We start from the raw sequence: 14765 nt of genomic DNA, 5'->3' as shown, positions 1-14765 counted from the left end.
TCAGACATTGGACAATGCCAGAGCCATACTTTATCTTGAACACACCCCTGACACACACACACACACACACACACACACACACACACACACACACACAGGCTTCTCACACAAAACCAATGAAACGACATGGGAATGAGATATACGCAGCACGATGGAGCACAGGCAGCACCAGGGTACAGGAAGCACCATGAGGGGCGAAGCCAGGACCACTCAGGAGCATCCTGAGGATTGCAAGCATGGAGAGTGCCAGCACTGGATGAGAAGGACATGCAACACTGTAGATCAACCGCCCTTCTGGGCCTGGGAAGAGTGTCACATGGGTCACACAAAAGGCGAGAACCTAGTGATGACAGGAGAGTGCCTAATGCATCTACAGGGACCCCAAGAACCACAGTGAGATGTGCAGGAGGCCACAGTGATTGGACTGAAAGCTGCGCCCCTGCCTTCCACACACCACCATGCTGATGGGGAGGAGAGACAGAGGGCCTGCTAGCAAAGACAGGAAGAGCTGCCATCGTTAAAAATGAGTGGCCATTCCCCATGAATGTCCATCCCTTTCCTGGTGTGGTTTAGACTCTGGCCCGAGGAGAGCACAGGAGCGCTGAAAGTATTAGGAGTATGAACCATCGGAACAACGGGGATCTTATGTGGGCAAAACCAGCAAGCTGGAATACGAAAGTGAGCAGAGCAAGTGAGCAACAGAAAACAACGGAGAAGGACAGACAAACTGCCACAAAAGAAAACAGGAAAAACAACAACAACGAAATCCTTAGCTGCTTACCCTCAGAAAGCAGTGCCGTGAGGAGGGCAAAGTAGTGCACTGGGAAGCACAAGGCAGAAAGAAAGACATGGACACAGGAATCACAGACCAGTGGAGTTTTGGGTACTACAATAAGAAAAAAGAAAAGAAAAGCAACAAAAATGGAATTTATCTTGGAGGAACATCGGGAAACACCAGCACAAAATAGGTATTTTCCTCACCCCATAGCCCCACCATTCTACCCACACAAGTGACAATGACCATGGAGAAAGCAGAATGCCTGACACGCAAACGAGGCACAGGGCCCAGTTGTCACAAGCCTCCCACAGAATATACTCAAGCAGGCAAGTACAGAAAGCAGGAAGTAAGTCCACAAAGGCAAGGCTTCAGGCGCTATGGGACTCAGGGCAGAACACAGGTGGCTGGAGAATCCAATGGCTTTGGAGAGTCCTGTCCTTCAATGTTACCAACCAAGGACAGAGTGTTAGACTAAATCTCCAGGAACAGTATGGACAGTTTGTGAATATTGAAACAATAACAGGTACAGGGAAGAAATGGACAGGCCACACAGAACAACTGAGCATCATGCCTGGTTCAGTGTCCCAAAAATGTCTGGAGAACACAAGAACCATACCTCAAAGGAACAACCAGTCTATCCTGTAACCAGGAATAGACACAAGTAGAGAGGGCCGTGCTAGAATGATGGTGCCACAGGTCCCTCTTGGCCTCAGAAATCCAGAGCCCTGTTCCTAGTGACTAGGGGCTTCTAGAAAATAAAAATCTCTGAAGGTCTATGGAGACTGGGCAGGACCATATCGGCTTGGAACTTGGGACCATAGCATCCTCTAAGACTCAGAAACTAAGAGGACAGTTGCTGGGCACAAGCAGGTGAGGAAGGGGTCGGGGTGAGAGGAAAAAACTTCAAGTGAGGGGGATGAGGGGTGTGAACCAAAGGAGGAAGTCCTTCAAGGGGAGGACTTATGCCTTCTGGTTGGCCTGGTCAAACCATGATCACCACATAATTTGTCTCAAGAGGGCACACAGCAATTTCCATTCCTCCATATATATCCAGGTACCACCTCCTCCATAGAGATTATTCCAAAACATGACTCCATCTCCTGCATGCACACTCCTGCATGCCAGGACTTCCCACACCCTGGAGTGATCACAGTAGACACTTCCATGTCCTTGTCATCAACCAGGGAACCAGAGCATTGCAGAAAATTGTCACCACTAAGTGACACAGGACAACTGACTTGATGATCCGAGGAACCCACTGTCGCATGGTGGGACCAGGTGCAAGATCCAGGAAATGGAAACCATGAACCTCAGGGTGAGGTTGGAGGACCTGTAGCAGGCAGGAGAGAGTATAACAATGGGGGATACAGGACACAGGACTGCAGCCAGCATCAGCAGGATGAAAAGGAGGGCAACACTGGGAACTCAGCCCATGCAGCATGAGAGATGGCGGAGGAGGGGAGGGCCAGAGCAGCTTTACCAGTGAGGGGTGAGGGGCGTGAACCAGCAGAAGAAGACCAACCCAGGGGAGATTAGGGAGACATCAACTGGAGCTCCCACTCCCCACCAGGACACTCATAGAAGTTTATCTCTCCTCCCAGGCACCCACCTTGGCTCCTTGGCAGACTCCACAAACTTCCTCCCAGAGAACAGCAGGGTTTGCTGAGTGATGTTAGGGTTACACCCTACATCCTTATTTTACCATATCATCACTACTACATTTCAGACAGTGCAGTATAATTTGTTATTGCTCAAATTAATGTAACATGGATGCTAGAGAAAATACAATGAACTGAGCAAGGCTGTGTGGTCCTCTCTGTGCCGGTAACCAGGACAGTGTTCCTCATCTGATTCCCCTATTCAGGTAACTTTACATATCTCAGACTGAAGCCATTTCTATATAGCAAAAAAAAAACAATGTTTTGTACAGAAAACATCAACTGCAAAAGTCATAGAGTGAGTTCTGCTTACTATTTAGATGAAAAAGTGAAGAAGAATCTCGATCACATGGGCGCTGGGGAAATTTCTTGAACAAACCACCAATGGCTTATGCTCTAAGATCAAAAATCAACAAATGGGATCTCATAAAACTGCAAATCTTCTGTAAGGTGAAGGACACTGTCATTACAAATGGCAACCAACAGATTAGGAAAAGATTCTTTACCAATCCTTTATTTGATACAGGGCTCATATCCAAAACATACAAAGAACTCAACTAGTTAGACTCCAGAGAGCCAAAGAACCCTATTAAAAATGGGGTACAAAGCTAAACAAAGAATTCCCAGCTGAGGAATATCGAATGCCTGAGAAGCACCTAAAGAAATGCTCAACATCTTTAGTACTCAGGGAAATGCAAATCAAAACATCCCTGAGTTCCACCTCACAACAGTCAGAATGGCTAAGACCAAAAACTCAGATGGCAACAGATGCCTGGTGAGGATGTGGAGAAAGAGGACCACCCCTCCATTGTTGGTGGGATTTCAAACTGGTATAAACACTCTGAAAATCAGTTTGGAAGTTCCTCAGAAAATTGGACATTGCAGTACCTGAGGACCCAGCTATATCACTCCTGGGCATATCCCGAAAAGATGCTCCAACATGCAAGAAGGACACATGCTCCACCATGTTCACAGCAGCCTTATTTATAAAAGCCAGAAGCTGGAAAGAACCCGGATTCCCTTCAACAGAGGACAGATAAGGAAAATGTGGTACATCTACCCAATGGACTACTACTCAGCTATCAAAAACAGTGACTTCAAGAAACTCATAGGCAAATGGATTGAACTAGAAAATATCATCCTGAGTGAGGTAACCCAATCACAGGAAAACAAATATGGTATTCACTTACTGATAAGTGGATATCAGCCCAAAAGCTTAAATTATACAAGATACAGTCCACAGACAACATGAATCTCAAGGACAACCAAAGTGCAGATGCTTCTCTCTTTCTTAAACGGGGGAACAAAAGCACTCATAGGAGGGGATATGGAAGCAAAGTTTGGAGCAGAGACTGCCTCATATGGGTATACAGCCCATATGTGACCACCAAAACTAGATAGGATCGCTAAAACTAAGAAGTACATGCTGGCAGGAGTCAGATGCAGCTGTCTCCTGAGAGGCACAGCCAGAGCATGTCAAATATAGAGGCCAATGCTAGCAGCAAACCATTGAACTGAAAACAGGATCCCCGTTGGGGAATTAGAGAAAAGATTCAAAGAGCTGAAGGGGCTTGCAACCCCATAAGAACAACAATGCTAACCAAGAGCTTTCAGGGATTAAACCACTACCTAAAGATGATACATGGACTGACCCATGGCTCCAGCTGCATATGTAGCAGAGGATAGCCTTGTTGGGCACCAATGGAAGGAGAAGCCCTTGGTCCTACCACAGTTGGACGCCCCCCCCCCAGTGTAGGGGGATATGGGGGGCAGGAAAGTGGGCAGATGGATAGGGGAAAACCCTTATAGAAGAATGGGAGGTGGATGCAATAGGGGGCTTATGTAAGGGACAAGGTAATAATGATAGAATGTTTTTGTGTATGCGTTCTTTTAGAGTTATGCTAAAACCTAGAAAAGCGAAGTCAATTCTCATAGATGCTTTTAGTCTTTGGACACTGATTAGAGACAGTTTACACCCTAGATAAGAGAGAAAATGGGTTTAAGAGAAAAACAGTCCTTCTGGACTCTCCACAAATGCTTTGGTGAAAGAAGAAAAATGAGCTTAAGCTATTTTGGAGCTCTCCTGGGGACAGAAGGAGGTGGGAGACAATTTGCATCCTTGTTGGTTCCTATTGGAGAAGTGCTTATGTCTGGTTCTGGGTCCTTTAGGTAGGGTATCTGGGTCCTTTGGTGGGACACCATCTAGCTCCTTCTCTGTATGTCTATTGTCTGTCCTTGGTACACCAAGCTGTCCACGGATGTCAATTTATGTCTGGGTTTTGCAATTCTTTGCTTGAATGTTTTATGTTTCATGTTTAAAAGAAAAAATGGTGAAAACTTTAAATGCTGGTTGTTTCCCCCCTTGATTTAGTTTTAAGTCCTTTCAAGAAAGGAACAAATAAATAAAAACAGTTTCCATTGACCTTTGGAGCCCTGCATCCTAGATAAGTGGTTATCTCTGGTGTTAACTGTCATGCGTATCTCTGACTGGATCCGGCCTCAATGGAGGAATGTAGCTAGGAGCCTAGGTCTGTCCACTGGGGAAGCTCCCCAGGGGGCTGGCTAAATGTCTACACTAGCTGATCTTAAAGGTGCCAGCAGCTTCAAAGCTTCTATGATAAGGGAGCTGATGTCTGTTTCTCTTAGAGAAATCTTTGACTGTGATTATTGGAATCAACAGGTAACAAGGTGCTTCTTTTAAAATGACAGCTAAAAAAGTAAAAATGGTGTTCGATCTAAATAGAAAAATATGTGTACTCACTTCATTTTTTTCTCTTTGGTTTTAAATGTATAATATGCTTTACATGTCTTGGCTATAGGTTACTGGCTTTTAAGTTATTGGGTACGGTTGAAAATTTGTAACATTGGTAACAGAAAGTTGGCTTAAAAAAGGAGTCATTCTAGACAACACGTGGCATGAGCCAACCCAGGGAAACAGGTCTAGATTGGGATAATATTTTAATAGAACTTTTATCATGGAAACCGGACTTATAAAAGAATTTAGGGCAATGTCTCTTTGGTGAAGTATTAGAGCCTGTACCATCCTTCGTTCATATGCAAGGCTTGGCCGTCATACATTATAGCATGAGGAATGGACTTGGTGTTTTGGAGAGACTGGATTTTGGAGGATAGATAGTTTGGTGGAGGGTGAGTTTTGCTTTCCAAAGTTATGGCTGTGCTCTGGGGTTAGGAGGGAAACATAAAGATTGTGGTTAATGATTGCCAGTGTTACATTGACTACAGTTTACAGTCTGATCACAGACAGACTCAGGATTCTAACTCCTATGTATTTGTGCTTAAGAAAAAAATAAAACAGGTGGAGATTGTGACAAGGGTTGATGAGGCTATGGAACTCATAAGAGCATTACAGCCCGGTTGCTTACTACAACTGCTATTTCAAGAAATACATATAGAATTATTATAGGTTTAAGAGATTGCTTTTATGTTGTTTCTTGCACTCTTGGGTTGTTGTGAAATAGTTCATTTCTTGTGTTTCCTTGGGTTTTGTTTGACTTGACCATACATTGTATGCCCCTTTGAAAGAAAAATGTATTCATTTTTATTTATTTTGGTGAATTGTTCTTTGGATGACTTTTGTCTGTGGTTCCTCTGAATGCAGTTCCCTCGGTGGCCAGAAAAGGAACCAGATACCGAGTTATAAATGATAGTTAAGCACACTGTAGGTCCTCTGAGTGAAGCCAGCTAGTTGCCCAGGTGTGCACCATGATGTGCTACAGCTTCTCTGCTTCCTCCTGCTCTTCCTTGGCCAGCAGCACCTCTGCATTCTGCCCCTCCATGGCTCCAGTTCCCTCACTTTTGGGGATTTTAACTTTATGAATGGAGAGAAAGATTACAATTTCATGTTTGCCCTATACCTGAGAACCTATGTTGGCAGGAAAAGGGAGTTTTCATTGCACAAAATGGGATGGTAAGACAGAGGTTTCAGGAAAAAACATGGGTGAATATATTGAAACCATGCCCCCTCCCAAGGCACAGTCCATGAAACAACATACTCCAACTTGCATACATTTAAAGGTGTAGGAAAAAAATATTGGCCTCTATGAAACAGTAAAACTGTGGAAATTGGACTATTTGTCACATGCATGGACCCTGGGTTTACTCATTTCAGGAAGAAGAATATCCATCATCCACGGTCTTTAGATCTTTGGCTGTTAACAAAGATGTTCTATCCGTTTCAAGGTCTGATACAACTCTCCCTCTCCTCAGCAACTGAGTTGTAATGAAGGAGTGAGGACTCTGAAGCTCTGGAAGGAGAGTGAGCGAATGGGTGTTCCTGGCTCAAAAGTGAGTCTCTAGAAAAGCCACTGCAGAAACTGGCCAGTCTGGGTAGAGGTAGTTAGCAAGTAAGCTATGGCATTTCCCACTGACATCACTGGTAGTGTCTTCCCTGGAAATTCTCTTGTATCCAGGAGACACTAGAATCTTCTGTGATGTCACCAGTGATGTGGTGACACCAACTGCCTGAGCGATTTCCCTTCAGTTTCTAATGGGTTCCCGAGGAGGCATGTTCTCCAGGATCCTCAGTCTCTTTCGGAGGGACAATCATATCCATGCAGAGACCAGACCAAGGCAGAGGGAGGCCAGCCTTCTATCACGTTGGAGAACAAGACGAATGGAGAGGTCAAGTGAGTACTGGGCAGGGCAAGGGGAGCTTCCTGGAGGAGGCTGGCTTGAGCTGGTTCTTCCAGGAATATGATGTATGATTTAGAGCCTCAGTCTTCCTAAATGGCTGACCCAGACTCACCAATTTCTGATCATTAGTTTGACAGAGAACCAAGGACATATATGTCAAGTGGCTTTTCTTGGATCTCTTTAGTGTCATGGACGGTGTCAAAGAATACCAGGATGAGCCTCTGTAAGAATAACAAAGTGTCTCTCTCAGGATAGGGTTTTGAAGCACTTCATTCTCAGCAGTGTCCTGTAGATTACGTGGGTAATTGATGCCAAGAGGGATACTCTCCTGGTCATATATCAAGGTCTCAGTTACTTTGTCCTTGAACACACAGACTAGGGATTCAAGAGGTTAAGGAGTTTGTACTCAAGGACTTATCTGCCTCACATCAGACATTAGCTGAGAGGGTCCTCCAGTTCTTCTTGTTTAGGCCAGCTTTAGAATTTCAGTGCCAGAGGAATGGCTTTAGGAGGTGTAGTCTATATCTATGATGGCATATGTCATCCTATGGCTATGATGGTGGGGACCAGGGACCTAGCTGAGTTCAGCTTAAAGATAGCTTTCTTGCTCTGTCAGGGATTCACTGTATCTGTAGAACTGTTCATCCTCAGACTTCTGTTTTAGACTAAGCATAGTTTTTCTTGACACTGTGTCCACATATATGCCTGTTCACTGGTGTTTATCTACCTACAGAGTCTGATCAGAAGGCATTGTCCCAACCCTCCATAACTCCTGTTGAGGAGGAGAGAATGAAGCGTCTGGAGAACCTCACAATTGCTCTCCACAAGATGCAGAAGGAGAGAGATGAACTCAGGAGTATCCTTGCAGATTACCCGGGAAAGAATTTAAATGACAGGTAGTCACAATGCAAGTTCTGTTAAATCCACATTTCCTCACATCACAGTAGGCTACAACTCCAGGGTGTCCTCATGGTCAAAATCACTTTCCTGATTGCATCAGAATGTGAAGTCCAGATGGGAAAGAGATGGTGGCATAGGCTATTTTAATTCCTACAAACGTAAATCATAGCCTGCGGCCTGAATCACAGTCTGGGAATGAGGGTAGTAGTGTGTGAGCTCTCATTGTGTGGTTTAAGGAGCCTGGACAGGTGTTGGCTTGTGGGAATTTCTAGGTGCTCTGATTATGACCAATCATTGTTGTAATTGACGTGGAGGTGCTTTGGGTTCAATAGGTCCTGTGAAGAGCTGGAGGGGCCCAATCCCACTTGGTGCCTCACAGTGTGTGACTGAACTGACAACAGGGGATCATTGGTTTTCTCTGATTTTATTCATTGTATTTGGAGATACTGCCACATCATTGTATATATTTGACATTCTAATTGTAATTGAGAGAGAGAGAGAGAGAGGGAGAGAGAGAGAGAGAGAGTGTGTTTTGTGTCAGTTTGTGTGTGTGTGTGTTTATGCATGTGTGAGAGTGTTTGTGTGTATCACTTAAAATCTGGGTATTCTATGTTCTGATTTGGCCTGAGAATTATCCTGTGTCAATTTCCATGGCATGATGATGATGAGGGTGAGAGCCTCACTGTGAGCAGTAGAACATTTCACATCCGCTCAGGTGGATGCACATGGGAATCTCCTGGTGTGTGTTATAAATTCTTTTCCCTGTAAGTGATGTTCATGTTCCTTTGGGTTTTCATGTAGCAATAGATTGTATGATTGAGAATTGTTACCTAAGAACAGGACAATAGTCTTCATAGGTTTAAGTTGGAGCCTGGATTGTGGCACAGGGTCCTCGAATGTTCTTGGCAAGTTAGTCAATTCCTTCAAACCCCCTGAGAGAGCTCAAGCAAATCAGCTCCCTCCTTTTGTTTGCTGGCACTGCTGTCCCTGTGTCCATAATAATAAACTTAATAAATACCAATTGGACCCAGTACCAAGGATCAAGGTGTGGCATGTCCTAGGCTGGGGTAGTTCAGGATTCAGTCTGAATTCATGTAATTCTTGAATCCTTCATTCATAATGTTATTTCATCTTTGGACCATGCCTTACCACAGGAACAACTTTGAGTCTGAGATGCTCACGATACAGCACCAGGAAGTGATGACCGACATGAAGAAAATGAGCGAGCAGGTCAATAGAGCTTTGGTCAAATGTAAACACCTCACACTGGAAAATGACTGGTACTGGTGAGTAACTTACAAGGTTGTGACCCCAGCACAGGGCACAGCATGTGTCAGCCCATTCTTATCTGTGAAGTAAAGTGAGGATCAGGCTTTATAGTGTTTGAAGCAGACCAGGAAGCCTGTCTCTAAGGAAGGCTCTAGGACACACAGGACACAGAAAGATTGGCCTCCAAGGGACATTCTAATAAAATAGACAAATAAGCACACATAGGGATTAAGTCCTCTTCTGGGAAAAACTTGAATCAATGGTGTCAGGTTTTTGAGAAGTGCCCTGAGTCTTCTGGAATGTTGCTCTTTTCTCCATTTGACCTGTCTCTAGGTCATGCTCCATGGCTACTCTGGACTTGGACTATAATCTGGGGCTCTCTTTGGATCAGGACCCTAGAAGGAGTAATGGACTTGGAGAAGTGGGAGGAAGTTGGAGACTGGCTGGGAGTCACCATTTTTTCTTTGTGTCTCAGCCGCAGCTTCTGCCCCCTCCTAACTGAGTTGTTTGAGCTGAAGAACAATGCCCAGAGAGCACGGCATGAGAACAGGGAGCTTCTATGGGAACAGATTGCAGTGGAACAGTCCATTAAGGAAACAACAAGGATCTGTGGGGAAGCCAGTATGAAAATCCGTGTATCAAGCTGCCTCAGGTAGGATGAATGAAGCATCAAGGGCAGGTTTTCCTGATATCTAAGCATAAACCAAGTCAAACCAGTTTAACCTTCTCCAACTTATCCAGACACTCTCCTAGGTCTCATCCAGTTGTTCATCTCTTTGAACATTTACTAAACTTTCTGTGATGTTAGCTTCATGCAAGAAATTGGAGGATTGACAACCAAATCCTCCTGCTCAACTAGAAAATGCATTTCCTTAAGGGGGATCTGTTGATCACACACTGCACACTTACATGCCATTATGCTAGAGGGATGCCATGAGGCAGCCGTCTTTGTAGTGCACAGAACTGATTAGAGTTCAGTTCAATTGCCAAAAGAATGGCTCTCATTGTCAATCATGATGGGGCTTGTGGACTTTCTCTCCTTTTCCCCGTACATTGAAAATGGTCCCTTCTGCCTTTCCAAATCGTGGTTTCTAGTGACAGAGCTTGAGAAGCAGTTTGTCCGTCCTGTTTTATGTCAGTGTTTTAGTGGTCTTTCCTGTGGCTTATGTCCTGGAGCTGACTGGATGAACAGGGATGTAGGAAAGACTTCTCTCAGGGTGAGGGTTTGTGTGAGATATGTGAGGATTAGAGGGAAATTTTTCTCCAACTCTCTCAACCTCGTGTGCCCAAGAAGTGCATTCCCTACACAGGTTTACTCTATAAGGGATGGAGAGCAATGTCTAAGCTCTCACTTGACACATTTCCTTTGCCTCATCTCTATTCAACAACTGTTCTTCCAGCATGATGGCCTCCCCATTCTTTTCTGCTTCTCACTTATGATTTCTGTTCTCTCTCTCTCTCTCTCTCTCTCTCTCTCTCTCTCTCTCTCTCTCTCTCTCTCTGTCTCTCTCTCTCTCTCTGTCACACTCTCTCTCTTTCTTTCTCTCTCCCCCTCCCTCCCCATCTCCATCTCTCTCTCTGACTCTGTGTGTGTTTGTGTTTGTGTGTTTGTGTGTGTGTGTGTGTGTGTTTGTGTGTTTGTTTCTGTGGGCACAGATGTGAGAGCGTGTTTATGAGTTTGGTGCATATTGTACATTGGGAGTTGCTTGTTTTAAGTGTTTGTGGTATGGGTGCTTATATACAGAACTGTGTGTATGTGTGTGTGTTTTGCATGTGTGTGTCTGTGTGTGTGAACTCATCAAGTTTCTGAACACAGACACATATATTTATATATATTGTATTAGTCTATATGTACATATATAGAAACATGTAAAAGTATATATATATATATATAGAGAGAGAGAGAGAGAGAGAGAGAGAGGAAGGGAGAGGGAGAGAGAGAAGAGGAAACACAATTTTTCCAATTAGTTTTAAACTGTTCTTAATGGGGTTTTGATTACTATTGAAATTATTACAGTGGGAAACTATTCAACAACATTGACATTACTTTGAGAAAAACTCAGGAATATGGTACAGGGATGTGAGGAGAGGCTGCTGTGTGAAATCCATGTACCTGAGTGTGGAAACTGATGACTCAGGGCTCTTCTGCATTCTTTGCTTTCGGTGTATAGTAACACTGGAAGGTCACGTGCTTGTTGTCTCTTCTCAACATCCTGGTTATGTTAATCGTTACCTGCCACCACTTTCTCTCCAGATTGGCCTAAACTTGGTTGAATATACCGTGGCTTTGGAGTTTGGCCTGGAATTTGTTATTTGAAAGATTAATTTGCTTAGAGTTGAATCTGCAGGCAGAAGATGTCCAGGAGTTATGCTGAGGTGGAATCACATCTTTGCCTCAGACAGAAACTTAGGCTCAAAATAGTCCACAGCACTCACCCTGTGTTGTGTTGTGGCACTCTTAACCATTGTTATTCAAAATCATTTGATCTGAGTGAAAATCATCTGTAAGGAGGGTTTAGAACAGTGATGACCCTCAGACATTGCTGGAGGTGTCAAATGGGTAGCCCTGTGAGAAGCCATGTACAACGCTTGTGAAAGTTCAACCTTTTGACACAGCGATTCCAAAACAAGAAGTAGGTGTGAGCAGAGAAACTGTGGCATATTAGTGTTTAGTGGTTCACCTCAGAGCAGCCATGAAGCAAAATTACCCAGATGTCCATCAGTCAGAAAGTGAAAAGGTACAATGTTGTCCAGCCCTTCCATGGACTGTGGCTGAGTTTGATTATACCTGCCAGCATTTGGCTTTGATTTAGCCCTCTCTTACTCGAATTATATCTGATAGCATCCCATTACAAGTTTTACCTTGGATTGTGGTTATGGAGATTTCCTAGCTGTTTGTGCTGGTAGTTTGTTTCCCCTGTCAGGTACTGTATGGTAAAGGGACCTCATATTGAAAAATGCAGCTCACTTTGCTTGCACTGGGAAACAGTGGGCCAGAGGACTGAAGAGGCTCACCTGCCCCCCCCCCCCCAGTGCTCTGTTCGCCTGAAATCAGCCTCCTGTGCACAGCCTTGTGACCTTCCTAAGCAGGCTTGGCTAACAGGCCTAGATGTCACATTTCTAATTTCTGATTTTCAGGGGAATACACATTATTGGCCGAGCTGTCTTTAGGTTATGCTCACTGTGTACTTACCCCATTCCATGTTTTTTTTTCTTATGCCACCATAGTAGACTGGGTTATCTCTTCTATTACCATTAACTGGGAATCTAACCACATTCTGCAAAATACTCTGCTTGTATGTGTGAACAAATATATTTGGTTCAAAAGTGTGTATGTCTGGGTGTCTGTCTGTCTGTGTCTGTATACATGTATGGCTCCATGGACAATATAATCTTCTAATGACCAGTATGAGGAGAGAATGGAGGAAAGTCTGCAGGACCCCCTGAATCAGCAAAAACTGGTCACTGAGCAAAAGGCCTTGTCTGAGACGATGCAGCATCATTTCGGTGTCACTGAGATGGTTTGAAAGCACAGGATGAGAGGACCCAAGTAGATTCCCTGTATTTATAAACTGTCTTATTGGGTGTGTGACTTTCTCCATAGTTCTCAGCATCTGTCAGCTAGGAGCAGCTCAGAATATTATTCTTGTCCATTTTAAAAGAAATTCCGTCCATGAAGTTTATGTGATCCATAGAGATTCTGGCTCTTGTGTACCGATCCCTCCAGTCTGTGCTCTCTTGTATTATCTGAGCCCAGTGCCTTTAAGTCTCCCCACAAATAGTTTTACGATACCCTTAAACAAAGGAGTGGTATAGTTTATTTTCTGCATGAGTATCTCCTTTGGACTTCAATGCCTACCCTCGGCAAGATTTCCATGCAGCATATTCTTGCCAAGTATAATATCACTTCAGTGTGCATGTACTTCTTGAGATATTGTTTCTCTGGGTCTTTGCAGATATTGAGGTTGTCAAGTGGACCCCAGGCAAATTCCTGCACTGGAGGAATAATAATAGTCTTTATTTCAGTGATGGCCAGGCTTCCAAGGCCTTCCTATTGTTTTCTAGTTTGTTCATATCTCTCCTCATCTGACATTGAGACATTGCTACATGATATTAAAATATAATGTATACGTATGATTGGAATTATCTGCTGTTCACTGTTTAATTTTTAGCAGTTTTAAAAGCTGGGAAAATATGCAGGCCTGTGGGATCTCTTACCCTTCTCTCTTGGGCATGAGAGAATGACCTCAGATGAAAGATTATTCTGGATTATCCTGCTGAATTGTGCTGCTGTGTATGGGATAAGTGACATGGCAGGTCCTCACCAGGTCTTTTCCACCCGTAGGTCTGAACACTGCAGCAGAAGCTTTCCCAGGGCCCAGAGCAGGACTACAGCTCTCAGAGACAGGACTGTCCACCAGGAGCACTGAGGGTGCAAAGATTGACACCACCTCCCACATCTCAGTCCTGTAACCGTACCAATCCTGGGCTAAATTTGAAAGACCTTGAGATGTGGCCTGGAACACGCCTCACGTTTAACCTTTTGACGACTTGTCCATCAACAACCACCCACCCGGAATGAGGCGTCTACATTCCTCTTGAAAAGATTTTACCATCTTCCCTGCTGTTCTGCTGTGTTTGCAAGGCCAGCAACAGAGTGGGGTTATATGTTGAAAAATCAGCAGCAATGGAATGCAGACTAATTTACTTGTTGTATTTTATGTTTAGTTTGAAATTTGGTTTTATGCATTTGGTTTTATTTGTTTACGTTTGAAGTTTTGTTATTCATTTGTTAACTTTAGTTTTTAATTAATATGCTATATTCTTAATGCTATATACATTGAACTCATTGACTCCCCACTTTAAAATGTTCTTGAATAAATTGATATTTGCCTATAAATAATAATGTGACCTTTAACCCTTCACTCACAAGGCCATCCTGAGTCGTGTGTGGTTCTTCCTCCTGTAACAGCACAAGTGTAAGGCAACAGTGGTTTTCTGCAAGTCTCCTGCAGCTTAGGCTTCACCATCAGTTCACAGCCAGCCAGAGCTGCACAGGAAACTGTGCTCTTTATGTAGACAGTTTGTCGTGCTCTGTGGATCCCACATTCATGGCGAAAATTATCCTTGCTTCATCCTTGTGTTCACAAATTTAGCTTCCTTTATAATGACAGACAAAGGAGAAACACAGAAGTATTTCTCTAATACATTAGAGGAAATAAAACCATTCAGTAGGGGAATATAAAAAGCGATCAGGACACACGGAGCTGTATGCCTCTGCATTCCTTGTAATATAGCATCGTTTATGTCTGCAGATTTATTGAAATCCAGCAATTTTGGAGGAACGATATTTTTAAAATTTTTATTAGATATATTTCTTTACTTATATTTCAAACGTTATTCCCCTTCCTTGTTTCCTTCCTTAAGCCCCCATTCACTTCCCTCTCCCTTCCCCATATGTGTATTCCCCTATACATCCCCCTTATTGTTCACCACTATTCCCCTGC

General features: G+C 43.8%; 1 protein-coding gene across 1 annotated transcript; it reads left to right on the top strand.

Annotated features, from left to right (window-relative positions):
• Positions 1-4911: 4911 nt before the first annotated feature.
• LOC134482178 (disks large homolog 5-like) lies at positions 4912-14158 on the top strand. The gene is made up of 6 exons (XM_087587091.1): positions 4912-5116; positions 6566-7082; positions 7823-7985; positions 9144-9275; positions 9734-9910; positions 13604-14158. Exons 2-6 carry the CDS (start codon positions 6944-6946, stop codon positions 13686-13688), a joined length of 696 nt encoding a protein of 231 aa, XP_087443217.1. The 5' UTR covers positions 4912-5116; positions 6566-6943; the 3' UTR covers positions 13689-14158.
• Positions 14159-14765: the final 607 nt, after the last annotated feature.

This window comes from Rattus norvegicus, chromosome 15 (assembly GCF_021556685.1).
Source record: "Rattus norvegicus strain SHRSP/BbbUtx chromosome 15, alternate assembly SHRSP_T2T, whole genome shotgun sequence".
In the NCBI taxonomy this organism is placed as follows: Eukaryota; Metazoa; Chordata; class Mammalia; order Rodentia; family Muridae; genus Rattus; species Rattus norvegicus.
The sequence above is the reverse complement of the archived record's forward strand: the minus strand, read 5'-3'. Positions and strand labels throughout refer to the sequence as shown.